This window comes from Styela clava, chromosome 11 (genome assembly GCF_964204865.1).
Source record: "Styela clava chromosome 11, kaStyClav1.hap1.2, whole genome shotgun sequence".
Taxonomy (NCBI): Eukaryota; Metazoa; Chordata; class Ascidiacea; order Stolidobranchia; family Styelidae; genus Styela; species Styela clava.
In genome coordinates this window covers 6,479,206-6,507,017 of record NC_135260.1, presented here as the reverse complement: position 1 = coordinate 6,507,017, position 27,812 = coordinate 6,479,206, and the positions used below count along the sequence as shown (strand labels likewise).

General features: G+C 34.1%; 1 protein-coding gene across 7 annotated transcripts; it reads right to left on the bottom strand.

Annotated features, from left to right (window-relative positions):
• LOC120347450 (DNA-binding protein RFX2-like) lies at nt 1-27,812 on the bottom strand. 7 transcript variants are annotated; one of them, XM_039417437.2, is made up of 18 exons: nt 27,658-27,812; nt 24,056-24,177; nt 19,484-19,533; nt 15,585-15,722; nt 14,736-14,888; nt 11,628-11,704; nt 11,171-11,285; nt 10,311-10,535; nt 9,074-9,255; nt 8,714-8,830; nt 8,191-8,380; nt 7,352-7,497; nt 6,607-6,758; nt 5,889-5,992; nt 5,192-5,341; nt 4,206-4,414; nt 3,301-3,500; nt 1-2,320 (listed from the first exon to the last, which is right to left on the bottom strand). In XM_039417437.2, exons 1-18 carry the CDS (start codon nt 27,735-27,737, stop codon nt 2,244-2,246), a joined length of 2,487 nt encoding a protein of 828 aa, XP_039273371.2. In that variant the 5' UTR covers nt 27,738-27,812; the 3' UTR covers nt 1-2,243. The 7 variants fall into 7 exon arrangements, with proteins under 7 accessions (XP_039273371.2, XP_039273372.2, XP_077973892.1 ...); XM_039417438.2 differs by having other exon boundaries at nt 10,341-10,535; XM_078117766.1 differs by lacking the exon at nt 14,736-14,888 and adding an exon at nt 13,197-13,301 and having other exon boundaries at nt 27,658-27,811.

Genomic DNA, 27,812 nt, shown 5'->3' with positions numbered 1-27,812 from the left:
ACAGTATTGTTTAACTCGAAGTATACTACTACAGGAATCATGGCAGTAAATAAGAAAGAAATTAAAAATAATTATAGTTATACTTAAATAACTACGTACAATGAAGCATATTTACAAATACATTTCAAACTCTTCCAATATGGAACACAATTGTGTTGATAGCAGGCACAGATTTTATACAATTAGTGAATTCAATCTCGAGTAGAAATATCTCAATGTCGCATTTTTAATTAAAAAATTTAAAATCACCAAAATTATATCAGTAAATTGTATATCCTAGATGAAAAAATGTAAAAAATGCTCTTTCACACAAAAAAAAAAATAAATAGGTCATTTGCGACTGCTCTAAGTGGATTCATTAGCTAGGCATCTTTGGTTCATATACCGATTGCATTGAAGGTGTCTGCGTTTATTACTCTGAAATTTACAAGCAAATGGATGCCATTTCAATTAGTTCCATGGTGTAGACCAGAGGTGTGCAATCTTCAATGCAGGTGTGACAAAAACAAATAACTAAGTAAAACCGTAGGCACAAAAATTTTGGTTATTGATCTCATGACATGACGCGCTGTTCTCCTTGCACAAAATAGCTGTTAGGGCATTGTAACGTCATAGGTATCGCTAATAAATTGGACTGAGGTATTCAAAATTGGAACTTCTCTGCGGGCCGCAAAATTTTTCCTTGTGGGTCGCATTTGGCCTGTGAGCCGCAGGTTGCACACCCCTGGAGTAGATTACAGTATAATAATAGAATAAGAGGAAATTCGATAAGATGGGACAAATCGAATTGTGAATATTGTTGAATGGGTTTCTGCTTGTCTGGAGCTTTGTTATAATTCAAGAATTACAATTATTACTGATAGAAATAAAGGTTTCAGTCAGGTTGAGGATTGGGAACAAAATTTAAAAACGGGTTACAAAGAATATTAAAAATAGATAAATAGCAGCAACAACGAATGTGTTAGAATGTATTCACTAGTCAGGTTCATTAAAAATCATCTGAAAATGAATGTGAATGAACTAAATATAAAATCATTTTTTGCAATCAGCAAATATTGATGCTCTGTTTGCCATAGCTCAAGTTTGAAACGGCGTATTACATAAAATTCATCATATTCTTTGTCAAAAACTTGTGGCACACTAGCGTCTCTAATGACCATTGCAAAATCATACTTCAAGTCTATGAAAAATGATAAATAAAGAAATAAGATATTACGATATCAGTTACTAAAAGTATTATTATTGCTCGATACCAAAAATGAAATGTGACATATTATATCAGGCCAAACATGAGGCACAGAAGGAAATGCTTGCTCGCATCTTTCACCAATTGTCCTTTATTATTCAGAATTATGTCTGTATCAAATATGGCCCAATCAATAATTACTGTTGCATGGCCAATTAATTGCCAATATCCAGTCGTATAATATATGTAATTCATCAGTAAAACAGTATTCATCATGTAAACACCAGAATTTTCAAGATCTTGATTAGCATAGAGCAGGGGTGCACAACACGAGGCACGAAAATTTTGCAAAGTTAAAGTATAGGAAGAATTTTACGGGGGTTAAAGGTCGGGAAAAGGTCCATACCAACGATTGTGCGTGGCACGCGACAAGAATATTTGGAAAAATTTGGCATGTGTCCTCATTTGAGTTGTGCACCCCTGGCATAGAGCACTGGTTCTCAATCAGTAGGCCATGGCCCACCTTTGGGCCGCAAACCTATTAAAAATTACCAATTGTCACCGGGTGGTAATTCTCATTTTAATTATTTAAAGTGTCCATCTTCGCAAAAAGAATTTCTTGTTTTTCTTATAGTTTTTCCCTACATGAGAAAGTTCATGAGCCATAGATTATTTTGCGCAACAATGTGTTACATGAAAGAAAAAAGGTTGAGAACCGTTGTTATTTGGAGAAAAATATGAAATTACTCTGCTCTCCCCTGAATCATATATTATGTAAAAGAGTCATTAAGATATACAATGCCAATGTTTAAATATAGATAGACAAGTCAGTTCTTTATTTATCCATATAAAATAGGTCTATATATCCCATTTGAGAGGTAATTTTCGCTCTGCTTGTCAAATGTATTAAAATGCTGTGTATTCTGATATCTTTACACGGGATGTTTTTGAATATTCATACTTATACGTTGTGTAACAGTATGATAATTCCATCTTTGCTTTACGATCAAAACTGTCTTACATTCTTGTAGAAATAAATTCTTCACTTTGACTCAATTTAACTTGGTGATGCTTTAGTGATGAATCTATCTTGATCATTCTTCTTAGATTGTCTGATTGCATCATCCTGCCCAACTAAATGTAAAATGAATTGTCAATTTTTTTTCATGTGTTTTACATGCCTTCACTCAGAACAAGGCTTTGTGCAGGTTCATTCATGTATATTGCTTATGTGCACAAAGCTGCTATATGTGTGAGAACGTGTGGCAGTGCAGCCGGAGGTTGAAATGTCAAAATAAAGCATTTTTTGTATCACACATAGGAGTTTGTCGTAGCTTGGAAACGCTTTATGAACCCTCAAAACTCTCGAGAACCCACATTTACCCACCGCCCACTGTTACTTGGCAACAAGAAATTTCAGAACCTCACCCCACCTTTAAAACTTTCTGGTTACACCTCTAAAGTGGGGTATAGAGATTGTTGCTGTCGGCGCATTTCAAATTAGTGGTATTTAAAATTCAGTAATAGATTCAGGATATATTTACTGCAAAAATCAGGGTTCTCACATTATTGTTGATATATTTGAGAGCATGATAAGGCATACAATACAAATTTTACATGACTTTGTTTATGAACTCATTGAAAGTTACATTAAATTTTGATGTGTAATTTCAAATTGCAGTTTCGAATAAATATATTGATAATAATGCATTCATGCACTTATAAAAGATATTAGATCACATATCAATTCCAAAGCCGTCCGATGAAAAACCTAGAAATCATTAATTTTGACAATAACCATGATTTTGACCAAGCAGTTTTGGGTATATTTTATTTTATTTAAGACTTTTTTACGCCATGTCATGAGCGAGGTTTAGTCAATGAGTCATTAGTATTAGTAAGCTATTATTGCCCGTTTCTTACATTCCCCGTTCCTTAGTTTAGTAATTTTACCATTTGCCAGTACTGATCAGTTTTTTACATAATACAACACATTCTGGACACACACTTCTGGAGCGCCCAATTTTGATTGGCTAAAAATATTTTTATCATGTAGCCTACATCACATGCTCAACTACATGAACTACCATTTTATTGAAGTTACCAAATCTCACCTCCGGATTTGAGATCGTTCATTTCTCCTCTTGCAAGATCAGAGAAGTCACTCATAACAGCAATAGGTGTGTCCCCTGTCGCTTGTGCAACTCGGTGTTCAACAAGATAGAACATGTATTCATCATAAAGAAGTCGAATCAAATGAAAACTTCCAAAACTAGCTGCTGATCTCAATGTCAAATCACGTATCACCATTGAACTAAAAAGAATGGTGGCATTATTATGGAGCTATGCTCTGAATAGGTTCTCACAATCATCCAGATAAAATGAAAAGACAATGAGGTGATGAAATCACAAGGGAAACAATGGCCTTCAATCTGATTAGCAGTCCATGTCGGGTGGTAATCAGTAATCAGAAATTAATTTTTCTACCATACTAAAGTACACTTTATGAACAAACAATACAGAAAAAAAAAGGAAAATAGTACTTCAGGGTGAGGGGAGACACGAGACACCATTACTGGTTTTCGAGCAGCGACACCCGTGATTTAAAAGTCTGACTGTAATAGATAAATCAAACAGTGATTATTAAAAGAAGTTTACGTCAAAGTAGGTCGAGGCGATCTGGATACCCAGAAGAACCCCGACCCCAAAAAAAAACGGACAAGGATCCGAGCACTGTTTTGTGCGTAACCATGGGAACGGCAGTGAAAGTCTGTACTTGCTGGTGGAGGAAACTATAACCAATAAACAGTTATTTACATGGGCCAACTAAACAGCAACAAAGTGCTTCTCAATCCTCTGACAGCAAGATTTAAAAATATTGAGAAAGCAGTTAGTTATTTCAGATAGAGTTAGTTATATCCCAGACTCCATGCCCAACTTGAGATTTAGACCAATTCCTCAATCTTCAAGCTCCAATTATTTTACAAATACAGATATTTTTAATCGTTGAAATAGCTACCTATAGAAACACCACTTGAGCAAAAACTGTCTTGCAGCCTTTGTAAATCTGGGAGATTCTTCATGAGGTCGTAGTACATCGTGAACAACTGATTCCAACCATTCAGCCCATTGTTCCAATGTCCTTTGCTCTGATAAAGCTGCTTTGAATTCTGTTTCAAGCCGTTTTACAATTCCTGCGTCACACTGACAAACCCACGATGCTTGTTCCTAAAAATATGATGAAGAGATGTTTGACAAATTAAGGAGTTGACTGATGACATAAACCAGGATTCACATTCACAAGTTGTGGGAGATTCTCATGTTTGCCTCAGAGTTTAAGGTTTACCAATAAAATAAATCATGTTCAGTCTAATTAAATATATCATTATTTATCAGAAGTTTAGATAACTATTCTCTGCCTTCCGAAATTCAACTTGCACTAGCTGAAATTTGGCTAATTATATGTGAGTGTGCTTGGTAATGCCCAGATCATGAACTATCAAAAACAGACACATCTTTCACATTAAAGTTAACTGTTTATGATTACCGGTAGGTTGTTTAATGAGGGTCTGCATCTGATCAACAGATGATAAATGTTCAAAATAACTTATAAAAATATTATTCCCTAAAAAAGCAATATAAAAAGTTTACTATATTGAAATATAAGATATTCAAGTATTCATTCCTGACATCCGTATGTATGTGAACCAAGATGACGGACACCGAAATGTAGTATGTGTACCAGGTTGGGCCCTAATCTCAGGTACAAATACTACAGGAGTCACTTAGCTAGTCCCCGAACTCATAATAGAACTAAAATAAGGAAAATTGAAATAAAATTATGGCCTAACCCTAACCTGGTACACATACTACGTTCCGGTGTCCGCCATCTTAGTTGACATACTTCAGGAGTACCCCTTCATATTTAACATTGAAATGGATAGTCATGTTTTCAATTCATACTACACATACAGCATTTAATGATTTAAGCATGAATCTTCCTACCTGTACATTTGTGAAATCTACTCTGTTGAGATCAGACAGCATTTGATTAATCTGAGTTCCGTTGTGAAGAACAGCACGAGCTGCTTGAGCAAGATGATTGAGTGAAGTATATCTCCTGAGTGTTTGAGAAAATGCAGAGACTGCTGTTGTCTGAAATAGCAAATATTGATGTCTCAATTTAGTTGATTTGGACCTTTTCCCCTATTATTCCAAGGTGGTGGTGGCTCATGGCCCCCTTTCCTGGGGCTTTCAGCACTCATGGTCCCACTGTTAATCATTTCAGTGGTATTTATCATGTTATTTTGATTGGTAGATTCCAAATCCCATTATGTTCAAACAATTCATGCTCAATAAAGTGGAATCACCCTGTGAAATAACCTTATCATGCAATGGAACTAGGAAGAACAGGGAGTTTCCTTGTCGAGGGGGAAATGTAAAATCAGTTTAGCGCCTAGCATTGTGGCCCCCACAAACTGCTCTGAGCCCCCCCCCCCTCCTTAGCGCCTTGGCAGTTATTGTATTGGCGTGAGGGATCTCGATTCAAATGCACATTGGTAGTTTATTACAACTTTACTCTTGAGTGAATGGGTGATGACATAGATTAAAGTAAGTGCAATCGGATTTTAAGTGATAGAATGAAAATACTTATTGTGAATAACTTTTTGAAATTGTTCTAAAAATATACTAGTGAACGAACCTTAATTCTAACCATATTTTCTGGTATTGATCCACCAGTTAAGGCTGCACTGAGACTAGCTTCCAATCCTTTGGCAAAATTACGGATTGCTTGTGTGAGGGCACCTGCATGAAAGAAAAGGTTGTGAGTAATGTTGTACAATTTTTAATGATATGTTATTACAAGAAATAACCTAATTAAGCGAGATAAACATGAAATAATTATTCGACTGCATATAGAGTTCAAATTTGCAAAGTTACTTTTGGTTAGAATGGATGGGATGGACAAAATCGAATATATCACTATTTCCTATTGGTTTATTTGGTTGTATTCTAAATTTACTTACATTTAACTGAGAACATGTATAAGTCAAGTCATTAATGTATAATGTTTAAAAATTGAATCAATGCCCTCATGGTAATGATTTGTAAATTCTATAGCACAAAATGATAATTTCTAAAATCCAACTTTTGTACAAATTAATTGAATATAATTAATTTCAAATAGATTTGAATATAGATTTGTTTTGGATATGTCGGTTACCCTTTGACAAAGTAATAAGGGATATTTCCAAACTATCTGTTGTGTTTTTTAAGAGTGACAAACACATTAATGACAGTTGTACATGTTGGAATAAATCTAGACAGCACAGCATATTATAAAATTTAGCGGAGTATACAAAATAGTAGAACATGAAAATGCAAAGCAGAAATAACTACGGTATCTCGAATTATCATACTTGGAATTGGCCGAAGTACGTCAGGAATAAGAACATCGACCAAACTCTGGTACATCAGATGGTCACAATCTTTAACCCATTTCTGTACAGGTTTCCAAGAACAAAGTAGTAATAGTTTATTGTGGGATAATTTTGACTCCATCTCATCATTCCTGTGGAAGAGAAATATTAACTTGGCATTATGGGTTAAAAAAATGGGCTCAGAGGTTAAGGAATAGAGCTCAACTATGTTGGCAGGCAAGTAAAAAATCTTGGCTTAAAATCTGATCACCATCTTGAATGATGTGTAAACATTTGGGACGCAATGCCAGCCATGTTTATACAAAGCCTTGTTTTGAGTGATTGGCTACACGCTGTATGTAAAAAATTGAATATTGCATTGAATATGTATTAAACCACCATAACGGATAGGAGTACAAGTAAAAAACGTTCGGTTACATTACAAATGTACTCAAAACTGTATTTATCTAACATTGGATTTGTTTCGAAGGAATCATATGGTGAAAACACCGAACAGTGGCTACATGAACCACCCTATGGCAGCAAGGAGTTCAGCAATCCTCTCGCTGAATACTAACTATTCTTGCGAGTCCAGCGATCTTGTCAGACCTAATCATCCCCTAAATGATTCAAACCTGCAAATCCACTCAGTGTAATCGATGTAACCATAACTCTAAGTCTTAGCACGATGTGCCACACTACTACCCAAGTTGAATAATACTCTTCCAGATCCGTAACAACTTACATTAGCTGTGCGGCATCCATGGGTTTGTTGCTTCTCCAGAAAGTATGCCAAAGTTCATCTACCATTGGGAATTGTAATGTGACAATGATATCAAGTATACCAGAGCAATGATCTCTGTATAAATCTTCTAGTGCTGATAAATCATCCTGTATGGAGAATTGAAAAAAAAGAGAAGCTTGTTCAAATTTGTTCAAATAATGTCACTTGAGTAGTATAATATGAATTTTGACTAAAGATTACAATTATTTACTTTTGAGAGATTTATTGGCGCTCCAGAAGTGTGTGTACCAATATAGAGGTAACTAATTTTGTTCGCCTACTTCACATTAAGTTGTGTAAAGGGACTGAAACCTATGGGCAGGGGGTATATTTACTTTGCTAACACAGACAAACTCGTAATAGAACTAAAATAAGGAAAATCGGAATAAAATTATGACCTAACCCTAACCTGGTACACACACTACGGGAGTACCGATTTGTCTATTAATAGCTAATTTTATTATGCAAAATGTTTCATTGAGAAAATGATAGTAGGCTACCACATACAAATGGTACTATTGAAAAAAAAAATGATGGCTTCTTACATTTTGGCAGATATCAGTGGTACAGGGGCGTCATACAAAAAGTTTAATAAGTGGAATTTCAAGTAATCACAAAATTTTGGAAAAAAGGGAACTATGCGAATCTAAATTAAATTAAAATATAAATTACAATTCACCCCACATTTCAACACCACATAAGATATCTGAATTTGCATTAAAAAATTTCCAAATTATCTGAATCTTGTGACTATTTCTAGTTTGTTAAACAAATACAAAATGTTGTTGAAATCTCTGTACCTGAGTCACTCCGTCAGGAAATGGATCTGTCTGACGATCAAACTGTATTGGATCAAGATCTGGAATAGCTTGCGACACATCGCCCAAGAATTTTTGATGATGTTGTACTTGTTCTGCTGCATTTGTTCCGGGTGAATTGCTTCCTGATTCTGTAGTTTCCATCTTTTCGTTAGAATGTGTGACTTTAGCTCTGTGAAGAGAGAATGCGGAAAAAACTGAGAAATTAGAATATGATTTCGATACCTATCTCATGGTAGGGAATAAATGATTTTATGATATGGCGAACCAAAGGATGCTTATGCCCAACAACACTATCCAAATTATTTGATCACTGTTTTTGACAATAGGAATCTTCTAACCAAGATGTGAATGTAATTATATCTGAACATAGAGGAAGTAAAATAAACGAATTCAAAATAAATTTTAGAGAATTTCCAACTTTGTACCAAAAATTTGTTCACATAGATAAAGGTTCATGATTTCATCACATTAGTAAAAGGATAGAAGAAGAGAAAAAATTCACCTTTTCGCGTGATTTCCGGGATGTCTCATGGCAGCATAAGCCACTTCTTCTTGTAATCTGTTCAGCGGTGAAGATGCCTTTATTCTTATACCATAATAATGATATTTTGAGTTTCCTCTGAGATTAAAAACAGAATATTTCAGCATAATAATGACATAAAAACAGGGCAGTATGTGAAAAAATTTCCAGAATGTCCAAATTTTTTCTCAAAAATCAAACTCAATATCAATAATCTAAATCAGTGGTCATTTGGATCTAAATCATTTGGAACAAATTGACATCAGTCAAGTATATGGCATAGAAACAAAGAATAAAACTAAATTTCTTGATTTGATCCAAATGTACAAATAATAGCAATACCTGGTACCAAGTCTTCTGGTTCTCAGTCCCATGAAGACAGATCTCACAAGTTTGCCAAATGAAGCAGCATTGACAGGATCAAGAGTTTGTTCTCTACAATGAAGTAAATAATGATGATACATGAGTGCACGTGGAAGTGACACTCCTTCCGAATTCTCAAAATGTTCCATCAACCATTGTACCTAAAGTAAAAAATATAGAAAATAAGGTTTTGAAAAGAAACATAGAAAAAATACTGCCACAGGTGGGAATAGCAATGATTCTAGGTACTTTTATTATCACCCTTGGCTTCCCAGCACAGTGAAAACAGTAATTACAAATATACAAATGAGAATTAACCCAAATAAGGAAACATGTAATGAAAATATTTATACATTAAAATAAAAAAAAATAATACAGCTTTTTCTAACTAGCCAACTATGATGACAAAGTAATCCAATCATCATTTTCTAATTCATAACAACAGTCCACTTCTACTTTTCAGAAAGATTGGAAATATATTATTGGTATTATTAATTAATATGCTGTTAATTTCAATTTCACCCTCAATATGATTATTAGAATATTATAAAAGTTTTAAAAAAAGAAGAAATTGTTTATTTTGCAGAGTGCACTTGAGGATTGAAGTACCCAGAGGGTCAATCAGATCATATTATAATTTTTTCAAGCATGAACAAAGATAAACTACACATAAAATTTTGTCCTCATTTAGCCAAGGATAACTACCGCTAAACCAGGGGTGTGCAACCTTTATTACAGGAGGGCCAGATAGAACTAACTGGGTGGAATCGCGGGCTGCACCTTCATTTAACATAGGCTATCTAGTATTATAGTCCTATAATTCTACACTGATTGTTTAAATAGCAAGACTCTTGAATCACTTCCCGAATCACTTAGGATGGCTATCTAGTAGTTGCAAGCACAAAAATTTATTAATCTTGTGACATGCGTTTTTTGCACAAGGTAGCTTGTTAAGGCATTGTAAAGTCATAGATAATAAATTGGACTCAGGTATAGGCTTTGCAACGCAAAGGAAATAGGATTACTCGCACGTGCCAAATTAAATTTGTTTTGCAGTTCGCATAATTTATAAAATTGGCACTTCTTTGCGAGCTGCACAATTTTTACTTGAAGGCCGCATTTGGCCAGCGGATCACCGGTTGCACACCCCTGTACTAAATAAAACTAGTTCGCTAAAGCAAATCTCTTATTTGGGGAGTAAACAAGTACTTCTTACTGTTTTTGGCTCCCGCCTGAAGTGACTTACAGTTGCGGGAGAAGCACGTGTGTTGTGATTGATCGGCATTGCAAGGATTCCTTCTCCTCCCGCTGCCCCACCTGGGGCTCTGATGATATAAGTACCCCCTGTGGGAGTTGCTACTATCTGGCCCATGTTGTGGTGAGATGCAGCACCTGCTTGTAATTGAGCATGATGGGCTTGTAATGAGCTGACCATGGTAGGCTAAAAAATAAGATATATGTCAATAGAGAAATTTTGGGGCTCCTGAAGTATGCGAACCAAGATGGCGGACATCAGAATGTAATATGTGTACTAGGTTAGGGTTAGGCCGTAATTTTAGGTATAAATACTACAGGAGGCCTTTGGCTAGTCTTTGAACTGATAATAGGACTAAAATAAGGAAAATTGGAAAAAACTTATCGCCTAACCCTAACCTGTTACCCATGTTACGATCCGATGTCCGCCATCTTGGTTTGCATACTTCGGGAGCACCGAAATTTTTTTAACGATTTCAAAATTAATCAATCTAGAAATGAGAGTCAATTGCATGTTTTCCCCGACTAATAATAATAATAACATAATCGCATAGCGTTCCCTTATTCATCACTTTTCAGTCTAATATGGACATTTTACCATTTTTTTTGTTAAAAAGAAAATACGATTTTGGCAATCCCTGCAGTAAATCCAGCAACAAGAAAATTTATAATTAATAAAATTAATTAAGTATATATTGACTATCGGCAAATAATGGGAAGCACATATAATTATACAATTCATTGAAAACCTTTTTAAAAGATTTGCGGTATTAGTGGATTATTTACCAAATCAAAATTAGTGAGAGACATTGGCGTAAATACCTGATGGCCGGTTACTGATGTATCAAAGAACAAAGCATTAGTTGTGCTGTTGGTATTCTGACTGTGACTGTTTGTATAGAGTTGTGTTCCGTCTGTGTATTGGTAAGAAGTAGAGCTAGAAATACAATATGCAAATATTAACGAATGAAGTATGAATCAGCATGTTTGAACATACATTTTCAGATCATGAAAAATGGTTAATGGTATTAAGTAAGCTAGTTATCAAAGTAATCAAGCAAGACATTACAATCCTTGTCAATAAATTAAACAATGAAATATTTTCTACACTGTCAGTGCACCATAGACAGCAGTAACATCAACAAAACACAATATTTCATCTCCATTATCTATACCCCACATAAAAAAAAAATTTTGGTTAATGAAAAAAATATGAGTTTACTCAATGTTTCTGTTATATTCTGTAATCAATTTATATACTTATTATAGATAATCTTACCCTGACCCATTGGCATAAATATGATCTCCTGGAGATTCAACATATTGTATCTGTCCTCCTTGATAAACTTGTTGAAGCTAAAAAAATTTGATGATATTATTTAACGATACAAAAAAAATTTAAAATTATACGAAAAAAGTCAATGAATTGACTGGTGAATACAATTCGATGACAAATGTTCAACGATGTCAGTTTGGATTGAATACAAAATAAATACCATAATATTAGTGATTTCCTTTCATTTGTTTTAGCTGACTTTTGTTTAGTTTGGCTCAACAGTTGGGGCATTAAAGTAAGTGTTAGCAATGTGTTGCCTTTTCATTGCCTCATATGAGTTCCGAGAGGAATAATTATGTGCAATGAATTACTGATCTCTATGCTGGTTGTTGCGACTTTTACCACCACCGTAACCATGCATTTGAAATAAAGTTTGAAACATGAATTGGCAACTAGACAAGTGGCCATGGTTGGCCAATTGTTTGAAGCGTTTCATCGACTTTTCTCTATGAAGGATAAAAACAAAATATCCTCTCCTGATTGCTACAAATGATACAATGTGTTAATCATATTCAATTGATTTCACAGCTTTTTTTGAAAAATCGATAAATTTTTGAATGATGTATCATTAAGTTAAAAAAAATTCAAAAACTGTCAAATCATAAAGCTGATCAAAACATGTTAGTACAGTAATTTGCAACTTCAGGTCTATTGACAATATTACAAAAATCCTAAAAACAAAACTAGGTAGATTATCACTATTATTTTCTGTAAAGATAGACACTTAAATCTGACAATACATATGTGTTATGATTATACAAGGTCAAATAGAGAAGGAATTAGACGAATTAAGAAGTTACATAATTTTTGGTCATTGATCCTGGTACCTTTCTATGAATGACAATTGGTAATTCGCTTGAATTATGAAAGATAATAATGAAATTTCAGTAAGAATTAATAGGAGAAATAGAGGACCTTGGTAAAACTTCTCTTTAAATACTCGAACACTTTTTATATTAAATAATATATAGGAAAATAATGAAATTTCAGTAAGAATTAATAGGAGAAATAGAGGACCTTGGTAGAACTTCTCTTTAAATACTCGAACACTTTTTATATTGAATAATATATAGGAAAATAATGAAATTTCAGTAAGAATTAATAGGAGAAATAGAGGACCTTGGTAAAACTTCTCTTTAAATACTCGAACACTTTTTATATTGAATAATATATAGAAAAATAATGAAATTTCAGTAAGAATTAATAGGAGAAATAAGAGGCTCTGCCTCTGACCAAATTTCCCTTTAAACTTGCATACTTCCCATTTTATATACTCAATGCTTTTTATTTAGCAGCCAGGAAAACAAGAAACACCCAGACCAACTATGGAAAATGCCTACAAATCAAATATCAAAATCACTCATCTCTGTATATAAATCATTAAAAACAACAATTAGCAAAAAACTAACGATTAAATTCCAACATTTCTATATTATGATTAGAGCTACTCCAAAAATTTTGAAGCAGATTATTAAATTTCATATCACGCTACTTTCAATCCAACTAATTAACCTGAGAAGTTTCAACATCATCAGTATGAGTGAGGTCTAAGTCAGCCAATGTAAACACATTTCTGTCCCCTATCTGTACTCGGGCTGTATTCAGGGCTCGTGTCAACTAAAGAATAATTTAAATTTGTATTGTTTGTTAATATGTTACCACAAATTATAGAAGTACATTAGGTTTTTCAGAATCAGGTCAGAACAAGGCCAAGTATAAGCAATACTGAGGTGTACTGTAGACCGGGGCTACTCAACTGGCGAACCGAGGTCCGAATGCGAGCTTTTGGGGTATTCGATTCGGACCACGCATAATTCTTTATTTTTGATCATTAGCCCCACTTTTGAAGTTTCCTTTTATAAAATCACTTTTATAGATTTAAAAATATATATGAAAAGAACTATAATGCCATAACAAACAATCTTGTGGCTAGCTAATAATAATCATTAGTCGCCCGAGGAATTGCGAGTTCAAGAATGCCGAAATGTAATTTCTGGAAAGTCCAGACCCAAATATTTTTGAAGTTTTATATGTGGACATTCGGTAAAAATAGTCGAGTCCTGCTGTAGACAATAAAAGTGAGTAGTGACAAAGACTCAGATACAAAGAATCGTTTCGAATATATTTCATATTATTAATAATTAATATTCGAAAATTGTTTGAACATCATTTTGAGCAATTGAGCTCTAACAAAAAGATCAGTATTCTATATAATTTCTGAAAACTGCAGAAACTAGAGATTGGAACATACCATTCCTTACCTAAACTTGGCTATATCTTTTAAATGAATTTGAATGTTCGAGCCCTATCTATTGAAATAGAGGTATTCGAAGAACTAATATTTGAAAAGATTATTTTGATATCCCTTTTGCCTAGTTTATATAATGTTTTACTAAAGATATTTCCGGAAAACCACAGCTGTATAACAAATCAAATTTTTAGACTGTTTTAAGTCACCACATTCATCCATATAAACAGGATGTGAGACACTATTGAACAACAATTTAATGCTTTGAAATTAAATAATCAAAAAATGAAAAGAAAAAAACATTCTAAAAGTTCTTCAATCTTCATGATAAAATGTTACATTATACAATAAATTAAACTTTTGGGCAAAAGTCCAAATAAATATCCATTTTGGTGAATATTTGAAAAGGCACCCGGCAACAAGAAAATCTATAATTAGTAGGATTAATAAAGTGTATATTGACTATTTACAAATAACATAAACTCATAAAGTCCATATTCAACAATTTATTCAAAACCTTTTTTTGAGATTTGCGCTATTAGTGGATCAATTACCAAATTAGATGAGTGAACTTAATATTATTAATAGTACTTTCTGCATAGCTGGCTCATTACAGCTATTGAAAAAGTGATCACTGAATGTTTTCGCTCCCAAGTTATCTCTAAATGTCTAAATCTCATCCACACTGCTCATGGGATTCCACTTCTATCCTGATAAAGAAAAAGCTTATCTGATGATTAAACCTTTGAATAAACATTTCTTATCTCCGTTCTAATGTCCTGAAACTCATACAGATTTCTTACCAGTCTAGGATCTGCGTTCTCTTTCTCCTGTTTTATCTGTAAAATCTGGCAAGCTATATCTGCCTCCTTTTTTAAATCCAAAACTCTTAATTTAACTGGCGGTGACTGACAATCTACTCTTCTTATTGTAACTGTCTTCAAAATATTACTCTCCTGTAAATATGATGAAAATTTTTTATAATCTGCTAAATAGAAATAATCTGTTTTCTATTTACCAGGTGCAGATTGATAGACATATTGCATGACTAACTTTTTTTTGACAAAACTTGATTGGCTAAATTTATAATTTACCAATATTTAACAAAAATTTACTTCTATTTAAATACCGGTACTTTAACTCGGTTATCTCATCTAAATAATGGAATATTATTGAGATATTACGTAGGTTATTCCTGAAAACTTTCTTTTCTGCATTTGTGATAGAAAATTGAAACATCGGAAATCATGAAAAGATAAAAAAAATCATCAAAAAAAAATTAGAATGAATTCTGAATTTTTAACTTCGATAGGGATATAGAAAATTGGTTGAAGCTAAAAAATTTGGTGCTCCTTAAGTATGTGCACCAAGATGTCGCATAACCTGAACCCTAACCTGGTGCACACACTATGTTCAGGTTGTGTGCCATCTTGGTTGTGTGCTATCTTGGTGCACATACTTCAGGAGGTCCAAAAATTTTATATCCCCCCCCAAATAATGCATAAATAGATTAACTTATTAAGTAAATGCTTATTTTTAAACATAATCAAGAAAGGTTAATTAATATGAAACATACCTATAACTGTATATTTAAAAAGTGGAACCTGAAATACCCAAATTGTAAAAGATAAAAATGTTATGAAAATGCTCACAGCAACAAATTCCATTGTTTTAGAATCCATGGATCCATGTCGTTCTGTTTTAACTTTGCTGTTTATTGTTAAATCCATGGCCTGCTGCAGTACAGCTGTATGGGCAGGCCTAGGTTCTTCCTCTGTTTTACAAGGCATCTACTTGGTAATTGGTTTATTATTATTATTCAGATTATTACTAAATTGAAACTATCTGAGCACAGGTGAAAATATCATTCTTTAAAAATTTTTCTTAGGAACTAAATATCCAGTGCCGACATAGGAATGTAATTCAATTAATCTGAAGACAAAAAAAAGAACTTTCACAAAATGACTGTACTCAAATCCTCAACGCATCTCATTTTGAGAGTGTTTTTGCCTTTCAATACTACTTTTACATCCTCAAAACGAATAAACAATACGGACCTAGAAATTTATGATTAACTACAATTGACAATATCTAGTCTTTATTAAACATCCATAACATATACGTGTAAGACAACGTGGTAGAGTCGTTCTGATATGGAAAGAAGACCACGGCGAGTACGAAGAAACTTTAAAAAGAATGTATTGTGACATCATATAACGCAGAAACTGAAAAAGTTGTTAATTTACTCAGGCCCGATAAAGAATCGCGTTGCAAAGCGTATTCCATCCATGAGCCACAGTTGGTCTATCGTCACTAAATCTCCTGTGTTCTAAGAACAAAGGGAATATGCGGGTCACTACTTGTCGTCGAACGTTTATTTCGTAGAGTTTGAACGACCAAAAGCAAACAAAAGACGGCGGTGACGGCCTTTGTACGCGATAAAATCAGGAATTTTAAAGGTTAAATGGTCTCTGGTACGGTTATCAACCAAATCTAGACGACTGCATTTGACAGTACTACATTGCCTAGTTTTATGAGGCATTATCTATTTCTCTAATAATGCAATGGGTATTGAATGACAAACGGGAGAATAAACAACCTACTATAAAAAAATAGGGAGTTACCGGATGTATTAACAAAAGAATTTGATAAAATCTTCCCCCCGCTACCTGAAAGGTTAAACAGATGCTTGTCCAGCATGTCGAATCAAGGACAGGGCGTTTGCAGATTACGGCTCGTATTATACCAAAACCACTTTAAAGTTTAACAATTTGACACGTTTCCGTCTCCTAATGTGGATATAGCAATCGTGATAGTCGCCGAGAATATACGCGTAGAATGTGTAATGTAGACAAAATTTTGTTCAGGGTTTAATAGAAGTGGCACTCGATGCTCCAATGTGGAAATTCGGTCAGGACAAAAAGAAACACTCGCGGGGCGTTGCCAGGCAACGCATTATCAGTTGACATGGCATTTATGGCGTTGCTTAGCAACCGGCTCGTAGCCGGAATGGTTTCTATTGACTCAATAAAGTAATAGGGAAGACTTCTTCTTCGCGGTCCTTTATGTAATAAAAATGTGAATAAAAGCCAACGGGCGGTTTGAAAATGTTATCCGGTTGCCCTGGAAACACAATGACTATTCTTCAATTAACTTTCGTTATACAAGGCGCATGTCAATTTATATAGCAAGAAATCTGATGATATTAAAAAAATTACCAACACTTCTCTCAATGAATGCATACATAATATAAATAAAATCCATAATTTTTTTTAAAAATTGCAAACGGAATTCATCGATACCATCATATCATATATTGTTTTGGCCCTCACAGATTTATTAAATGAAGTAAAACTACTTGAACAATTAATGATAAAAAAAACAACAAACCTGGTTAAGATATATTGGGAACTGACTTCATAACAAAATTGAAATTGTAGAGGGATTTTATGGACATCCTGTATATCTACATTTTAAATAGATTTTCGTATTTAAAATGCATCGTATATCTATGAACATTCTCCGAACCGTAATTATTCTATTCAATGACAAAAGTTAAATCGTTGCATTGATACCAAGCCATATTTACAAATTTATTGGATTCAGTGACAAGAAATCCGGTTGTACTTCAAACACCACTTCTCTACTAATTCTGTTCATCCATCTATTCTATAACATTTGTTTGGGATTCATAGCACCCATCTACGACGACCGCTGATTTCAATCCAACACGTAACAGCGCAGTTCTATCAGTAGTCTAACGCTCGAGTTTATTTGCAATGATTCCCAGTTTCTGTGAATGGTTCATTTTGTCTTATCTTTTCTTGTATGCCGCTAAAAACTCAATTACGCTATGCTGCCAAATCCAATAAACTTGATATTAGCAGTAATCACTACAAAATAATAATAATCACCATCACAATCCCGTATACCAAATCCTGATAAAATTGTAAAAAAATAAAACAACAGAGCCCAGTAACCGTAGTTACAAGCCCGTATCACTGACAAGGGTAACATGGGAATTCCGCCATATTGACGTTGTCATGGAATACCGTCTTGGCGACCCAAGGAAATTATCATAATTTTACGTTTACCAAGAATGAAAACGAAAAGACTTGAACATATACACTCTACCAGAATAAATTATCGCGCGATTATCCGACTTGGCGTCTAATTTCATTGGTCATTTCCAAAGAAAAACTATAAAGATGCTGTAGGCTTGAATATTAAAGATTCTCAACTTTAGCCAATAAAAGCGCTTGTGTTCGAGAAAAATTCCATTGGCGAAAAGATTCGTCAGCGTAAAAGTTCGGATAAAACTGAAGTCGCGTATATAAAGGATGCGCAAGGTGGTCGTTTTCTATCATGAGGCTACGTTTTTCAATGGGGGCGATTTTGGTGTAAAAATGACACGTAGATGATGAAAGCTAAAAAAAAATTGTTCCCCTTCTGAAGTTATAACCAATCCAGAAGTATATAACGCTTTTAAATTTAAACAAACATTTTCATTTCATCTACACAATATCCGAAACACTTTGGAGCATTATAACAAACTAACGTACAAATTGGAAAAAGCCCAATATTTTGCTATACACCTCAAGTATTCACAATAGGATCAGAATTTACAGCACATTACGCGCATTGCATATATTCATAGGCAAAGCAGAATCATAAAAATAAGCATGGCGGAATAAACGGAAAAGTATGGTAGAATGGATTTCAACTAAATTAATACGTGGTAGAGAAACGAGCGTAATTTTACGAGTGGTGTTAGAGGGCGCAACCGCGCAACTACGTTTAGACTATATGGAACATAGGGCTGAATTTATATCCCTGAAATTTTCACTAAAACGTATCTTCATGAACGGAACGAGCTTGGTGTCTGGTGCGAAGTTTAAATATGCTTTTCAAGCACGTGTTATTCAAGACTTGCAGATTTTAATGAAGATCCGAAGATGATTTAATAATATTATTTCATTGTTGGCTTGATTTTTTACATATTTTGTTGATTCAAGCATATCACTTTTAATGGGGGAACTATGTTGAGAAAATATTTTTTTACGTTTGATAAGCAGAAAATAAGGAATGCTTGTACCAGAAGACGGGACTAAAATCAGTAGAATGTAATCACATCGCTTAACACATATCGACTCTGGATGAGTTTAACGTTGGGTGAAGCAAAACGATAAAACCGTGATGAAATCTATTCATATTTAATTAAATCACTCATAACGAGAAACCAGTCACTGAGTTTTTTATTTTATTTTCCTGGCAGGGCAGTAGGAGAGAAAACAACGGGTCGTAGGATTCATACAAATTTATCCCAATTACGACGTTAGCAAGGATGATCCGATTTAATGGCCCGGTAATTTGAATACACAATGTATGGGTACAAGACAATACATGCCTAACGATCGAAGTGACTAGTTTCAATACAAACTAACAGAGCTGAGCGATTGCTATACAAATGTAAACTGGTACGTAAAGTAAAAAAGAAATTACTGATTAGTTTAAAGAACAAAGAGTATCACTACAAAACTAAATGTCTCACCTGTCCTTGCCCGCCTCCCATTTGCTTCCCAGCATCTGATGTATTCAGATCTGAAAAAACAACGAAGTACAAAATAAGTTGAATGGGTCGTAAATGAATAATCAGTCAATGAAAAGGTTTGGATTTGTGGATTAAGATCAGCGACAGAAACTTTGAAATTAAACATAGCAAGAAATCAGAAAAACATCCTATATAAAACGGATTCGTATCTGCGCTTTGTCAACAGCGAAAATAAATATAATCTCAGCCTAACAAAGCTCCAGAGCAGTGTTACATAAATTTCATTTGCTTGAAGCACGAAATAACTGAAACCTTTGCATCAGTGATTTTATTGTCAGGAATTAATAAAGCATTATGAAGAATATCTAATGACACCAGTTTCTATACATATGGTACATATAAATAAACAGTGTCAGATTAGGATTGCATTTGACCTATACAGCAGAATAAGAAAAATGCAACTCAGCATTCTTTCAATGGTGATGGTGATTAGTTGATTAGATTAGGTGCACGTTTTTACTCAAGGCTATACTAACATGGTTCCAAAAAATGGGAAATATTAGTAAATGCGTAAGGGTAAGCAATATACCAGACTGGAAAGAAGAACGCTTAAGTCATGAAACGAGCACATGAAAAACATCTCGATCTGTTAACAAAGCAACGAATGTGCGATACAAAACTTCCAGAAAGTAAGGAGCTGATGTGTATTGTTTTACACACAACAGGTGCGCCCTAAAATATCGAAAATAATAGCCATTTTTACTGTACTAAAATTAATCACCAATTCCAGCCCTCGCGCGCCATCTCGAGTACGGATAAAAGTGCAAATAAATCTACTCTTGTACGTCATCTACCGGTTTAAAAACGGCTCCTTGCGTAGAGAATAGATAAGACGCCACGAGATATGCGTTACCAAATACCAGTTTGAATTCGGACGTTTCATCAATTAAACGTGTGATTGTGTAACAAACATATCCCTGTATCATTTTTTCATACGTCTTTTTAGTTACTATAATTAATTATTTCCCAAGTCTATTCGTAAAGAAATGCAGAATATCACACGAATACAATATGCAAGCTGACGGCATTCGATCATTAGCACCGGGTTATCCAGTTGAACGATTAAATTATATTCGATGTTTAGAATACAATAAATTTTGACAATAAATGTCATCCCAGATTTCGTAATATACATTCACTTGAAAATTTGATTTGCCACAAATCGATAAACTTAAATTCAAATGTATACGATTAACTAATTAACGCCTAATGGCATCATCCATAAATTGAGTGTTTTGTGAAGCATTGTTTTATATATGACATTTCAAACCTGCGGTAGTTAACGGTCAAAACATCTCGTTATTAAATTATAGGCTGTCATCGTAACACATTGGCAAAAATTTGAAGCGGAAGCTGGGTGGTAACCGAACTAACTTTGCGGCGCGTATTTGAAAAGTCGTTTGGTGATGTCATTTCGGAAGATTTATTTGAAAAGAACTTTTATACCAATACTATTATGTAGATGCCATGACAAATCCATACGGCCAATATCGCTGGAAACAGATGAGCTAGGATGAAACGTTGACAATGATTTATAGTAGCCTTGTGTCGAAAAAGCAGGTTTGATTCTAGTTTTTTTTTTAAAACTAATATTAGATTCACATAATCTTCTGTGATTCGGTGTTTTCTTTCGATCTAGCAAAAAGAAAACACACCTGCGTATCGGCAACCGCTCCAAGACCAATCGTAACTATTAGAGTCCTCGTGTGAATCGCCAACATACTTAGCATTTACAGAACTTTGAGAGGCTTCTGAAGAAGCATTGGAAGAGCAAGATTGATGAAAATGATCGTCGTATCCACGATATCCTGAATTGCCATGGTTACCGTACGAAGTATCATGGTAACGAGTTGCTGTTGGAATAGGCTGGTTGTCACACTCAGAAGAATACCCTGCCTTGGATCCATGGTAATGTCCGTCACTACCAGCATAACTACTAATACAATCTGCGCGGAATTGGATATTTTCGCTAATCGGAGTCGGCTGAGATGAATAAGAATACGGCGCTGGATATTCAAAGGACTGAGTCGCCCACCATTCTGTTTTTATCGGCATATTTTCTCAGCTTCTATAGTCTTTCCCTACCCGACATAAAGATTCACGAAATAGAAAATATATGCTGCTTCAATATATATAGGTAAACGTTTTACGGAATTCTGCATATTTTAAATAGAGCGCGGGCGAGGAATATGACTTACAAAAGAAATGGCACGTGCAGATAAGTACATACAAATTAAGATAATTTGTAATATATACGGGAAACAAACTATTACAGATTAATTTCACAGGCCGTAGTGGTTAATTCGTCGACAGTAGTGGAACATGTATGCGATTGGACATGGGAAGCGAGCGTGAAGAATTAAAAAATCCATTTTAAAATAAAACGTTTCAATTTTAATGGAGCGTATAAGGCAATATTGGTATGTATCATTGCTACACCTAAACGGAATTCGGTCTATCCAATAAATATTTCCGTTCATTTCTACAAATTGTACGCCGTTATAAATTAGAATAATCGGCGCTCCAGAAGTATGTGTACCAATATAGAGGTAACTAATTTGTTTCGCTACTTTACATCAATTTGTGTAAAGGGACTGAAACATATAGGCAGGTGTATTCATTTGGCTAACACAGACAGTCCCCGAACCAAAATAAGGAAAATCAGAATAAAATGATGGCCTACGCTCTAATCTGGTACACATATTACGCGAGTACCGAATATTCTCTGTTCAAGATTACTGACAAAATTATGGACCTATTATTTTTCCGTACGAATGAAAAAGAATTTTCCCGGTAAAAAATTATATACATGAGAAAATTACTTTTTTTTTTTTTTCATTTCCAATGTTGATAATATAACGAACAAATTATAAAACAATCGAAACATGTTATAAACAATTCATACCAGAAACGCGATTGCGTTAAACTCGAAATAAACTAGCTAAATAAAATAAATTCTCTAGGGCATAGGTGCTCAAAATGCACTATACGGAGCCCCAAGGCTGCGTGAGAGAAACCTAGCGGCTCCGCGAGCTATTCTTTTACTCATAAAAATACCTGGCTGATTTTGTAACTGTTCAAGAAATATCGTCATTAAAAAAAATGACAACGGCAATTTGAATATTTTTAAACACAAAGCAGCAAATACCGCACATCCGAGCCATTAAAAAAAGTAATTTTAATTTACTGGGAACATTTATCGGTAAGTAACAAAGTGTTATTTGTTTTTATTTTTATAAACTCATTGAAGGGCTGACGATTACGCCACTGACAATTTCAGTCCTGAAATTCAATTTTAAGCTTCATTCACAATAGCAGACATTTTATATGCTGAGAATGATCTCCACGTTGTGTGCTGTTATAAAGGTGTCTTTACTATTACGTGTCTTTACAGTCTTGAAGAGTTTTGAATTGAGAAAAGCATCACAAAGTCAGGCTACCAAAAATCTATTAGAAACTTTCATTATTTTGATAAATATCACAAACAGGTGGGAATAACTTTAAGCCTAATCGACACGTGTAGTAATAAAGATAATTGCAAACAAAAATAAACATTTGCAGCCATCAAAGTCGAAAAGTTCTTTATTATAATATCATGATTGCTATTAAATTAAAAACGACCATCCACCCTAACCCTTAGTATTAATTAGCGCACGATTTTACAATTTTCGAATAGATAATTAAATTGAAATTTCGTTGAATAGTGATAATTTATCAGGTACGAGGGTGGGGTTAGCAAAACGATAACGCTTAATTGGTTTGATCACACTCTGTGGCAAAAGGAGTGTCTGTTTCGGGCGAGTGTATTGACAATTGAGAGTTCATTCTGCGCGACCAGGAAAGCACGTGTTAAAAATATATATTCCAAACCCAGTGTGGTAGGAAAGCATCGCGATCAAACAAACTATCGCTGTACAAACGGCGTTCGATCAAAAATATTTTTAAGATAATTTTCGACGCTCTCTGGAAATGACTATGATTTCATTGTGGTGCAATCCACCTGGCATATCTTCGTGAAATAACTTTTTCTCATTAGCGAAGAATTATTTTTTATTAATTTGAAATGTAAATCAATGAAGTGGAGTGCATTGTGTGACTGTTACGTAGTGAATAAATACACTGTCAGACATAGCAAAAATAATACGAGACCCGGCGTTTTAACCATAGTTGAAAAACCGTCTCCTCAGGCTCAGGTAGAAACTCAGGTAGAAAACGAAAAATTTGAACATGACGAAAACAAACGGTATATCAATAAGATAAACAATTAAACACCAATTCACTGCTCAATTCTGAGAATCCAAGAGGTTGAGAATTTCCATTCTTAGTTTATATCAACCTGACCATGGGTGATGAGAAACACCTGAGATATGGCGGTCTTTGCATACAACCTAGATCCGCTTGGAGCAAAAACAAGATGACGTGTTGTTCCAATTCATTTTCAATTAGTAGTTACTAGTATATTTATATAATATATATACTATATATATTTTGATAATTCTAGCAGTCTCTTACCTTGTTTTCCTGCCGTGACACTGACATATTGTGCCACAGGTATTTGGTTGTGTGGCACTGTGACCACTGATGCCTGCTGACTCGAAGCGACTTGAACGCTTGCCGCCTGCTGCATGATGCACCTGACAAAATAAAAATAAATCTGAATACAAAAGTAGTCAAGTAGAAGCAAATATTGTATGAGCCAAGAGCTACCGTATTTTCAGTGAAATCGGTTTATATTTGGTGTGATTTTTTGTAAGAATGTGGCGGATTTCCGGTGAGTATGCGCTTCATATATGTCATGTCCCCAATGTAGGAGGTAGATAGCAAATGGCAGGACGCTCATATTTGCTGGACATAAAAAAAGCCACCGTGTTTTGACGTTTTTCCGTTAAACATCATATGGCACGACGAGGATACAAATAGATTTATTGAAATAATACGATATTTTAATAGTATAGTTGTAGTTAAATATGAAAATCTTTCAGAACATATTTGGACACTACAATCTACACAAGTGTTAAAATTATGGGTTAAAAATATTTTACGACTCACGTTATGGGAGAATGATTTCCTACATTTAAATTTATTAATTAACCAATTAGTCCATCGGATTAATACTGCCAGTGCACGCTTCTATTCACTTCAGGTGTCAGCAACCGTAAAATGTCTCTAAAAGATTGGGCCAGTTGACTTAATGCTTTTGTTAAACACGATAAATACAATGGTATTTTAAACGATACAGATGTTTCAAATACGAAACCGTGAACGCTACTTGGGGGATATTTTTGTATTACCATGTCTGTGATTCAGTCGACCAGGGTTGACAAATGATACAAAATAGTAAGAGTCTAATCCCAATGAAAACCTTTCTCATCCCAATACAGACGCAAGTCGTGATTGTATGAACATTCAATCCATGTAGTGGAATTAATTAATTAATTTTAGACACATCATGCGGTCTCCCATATCGCTAACAATGGGCGAAATTGCTCGGTTGTCAAGGCGAAAGAAATTAGGATGTTAAATGGTAATAATGTAAGAAATCACAAATAATAGTTCGGTACATTATAATAAACATCTACATGCGTATGTGGCTACGATAATACCGTCGATCCTAGTTTTGTATCGACTATACAACTATGAAAAGTCATGTGACATGAAAATGTTTTCTCGCAAAAATTGAGCGAGGTTATCATTTATAAGCATATAACCAGTACTGTATTACAGTTACTGTATTGTATCAGTACTTGTATTGAGAATGGACACAGAGAGTACAATGGTCGTTTCCCAAATTTTCATTGAGATTTCAATTATGGCATTTGTTTGTTGTATCGCCAACGTAAATCGAAATGTCTGAGCGTTAAAGATGCGGCAGAAACATAGTGCCTCGCACAACTCTCGAACAACAGGGGCGAGCTAAACGAATGACGCCTCAATGGCGCTACCTCCAGGTGCAAAAATAAGAGACATTTATCGAATCGGTACTGACATTGCGGTCTTCCCGGAGGTTTAGATTAGTGCACACGAGCATTGCGTTGCACTGTCACTTATGGGATATCGCTTCTTGACAATAAAAATGTACCATAGCCTACCATGGTGAAATTTTAATTTTGTGTGGGGGAGAAACAGCTGCAAAATACTTATTAATTCTGTCATTGGTATTTAATTTTCATGTGATTAATTTTATTTTAATTAGTATTAATCTAAAATACAATTTATTTATTTAATTTATAAAACACTTATCTTTTAACAGATGGACTTTTACACATACCATAATATTCTTGATGACAGGAGAGTATTATAAACATTAACTCTCAAACCAGCCTTATTTGTTCACTAATCATTTTCATTAAAAATATTAGGAACTTTTCAAGTTGAATCAAATATGGATTGAGAGTTGATGCCTAAACTAAACTAGATTTTGATTACATGTTGATATGGCATAGGAATTATGATAACAATTAACAACATTCTCTGTTTATTTCAATATTTTGCCCAAAACGAAACAATATAAGCACGTTTTGTTCAAAGATGGGTCTAAATTTGGTAAATCTGTGACCAAACAGATATTTTGTTGATAGAATTTTTCAAATACTTGAAAATGTTTTGAAGGTTGCAAAATGCATATCATCAAAATTTAACAATCAAGTCAGAAACTATAGGTAGGTAATTCTTTATGGTTTAGTGTGTAAATTATTTAGTAAAATTTCACATAACTCCACTTTTTATCACACACACAAAGTTTTTATTGTTTATTCCCTTCACAAAGTTTCCTAATTTGATAACAATGAAATGGGAGTCTTAAATGGAAGGTGTTCAAAGAAGTTCATCACACATTTTTTATTTTTTAAATATTGTACACAAAATAACAATATAAGCAATTTTGTTAATAGGTCAATGAATTTTTGGTTCATTAGCTTTGATTTAATGCTGTTTTTTTAATATTTTCAAGGTATTACGGAACATATTTGTTTCGTTATTTTGTCTGATATTTTTTATGACATTTGTGGAACTTTTCTGATACACTATCTCAAGCTGAATGTCACAAGTTTTAATTCAGTATGTACCCAATAAAAATCTTTTAATAAGGTTCTATTGGGTTACTACTTTTCGCCAAGTCCCCAGATGCATACTGTTTAGTTCACGTTTAAATTCAACATGAGTTTGAGTGTACAGACACTGAAAAAATGACATATAGCAAATAGAAATTTAGCAGATGCCATTGTTTGAGTCAAACAGTTTAAATACAAATTCCAAAGATTGAAGCTATGTGAATTATTGCTGATATCCTTGATATAGTGTCATGGTATTCTCAATAAAAAATTGTCACACAAATACACAGGCTTTGTAAGCAAGCAAACAATGGTCTTTTTCTAACACTTTGCAGAACAATGTTAAAAAACTTTGAAAGCATAATAATGATTTATTTCAATTGTTTATCCATCAGTTAATAAACAGATGAGCACAAACTTTTTGTGGGCTACTCTGCCTCGGATCTCATTAGGTAATCTAGATTTTGAAATGTTTGATGTTATGTTTAAATAAATCATTTAGTGCATGGAAAACGAAACCATATAAGATATGACACTTTGAAACTGTTTTTTTTACATTTCATGCAACAAAAAGTTTTTTTATTATAATAATGCTGTAATGGCATGTTATTAACAGATATAAATCTTTTTAATAAAATGGGATTTTAAATAAATAAAATGATGACACTTAAGGTCTCGTAAAAGATTTATATTCCTTGGGTAACCTGAAAAAATTATTGTTACGCAATTGCATTGGCTATGGCAGCATGTTAAATGTATTGAACGATATCTATAATATTATAATGTGCAGTATCCATCAACTGGTTAATCAAGTTTTCCCCAAGAAACTGTCTACATATTTAATGCGCAGTCAGACCGGCTTTTAGTTTGAACCATGCAGCGCAAACACAGACGCTTCCGCCATATTCTTACACCAACATCACACATTGCATACCCGTTCCCAACATTTTCAAGTAAAAGAAAAGTTTATGCAAGAGCAAGACTACTATTGCTGGTAGCGGAAACTAATCCACAAATTTACCATGCTAGTCTACGATTACTTATAAAAATGAAAAAAATCGTTACCTTGTTACTGTCTCCAAGACTACGGTGGCTATGGCGTTCTGTCTCGAGGCAACTGTTGCCCAACGAAACGATATATTCATCCGCCCTAAGTGATGTCACAATATAGCTAGAATTTGAATTTTATTTTTGATGTTTTTACTTTCATTGGTATTTAT

Excerpts from the sequence above, each read along its gene's own strand:
- LOC120347450 (XM_039417437.2), bottom strand. The coding sequence starts at position 27,737 with ATGAATATATCGTTTCGTTGGGCAACAGTTGCCTCGAGACAGAACGCC. Across the intron at positions 8,381-8,713 it reads CCCGGAAATCACGCGAAAAG|AGCTAAAGTCACACATTCTA; the intron begins GTGAATTTTTTC and ends CTCTCTTCACAG. Across the intron at positions 3,501-4,205 it reads CTCAAGTGGTGTTTCTATAG|TTCAATGGTGATACGTGATT; the intron begins GTAGCTATTTCA and ends CATTCTTTTTAG.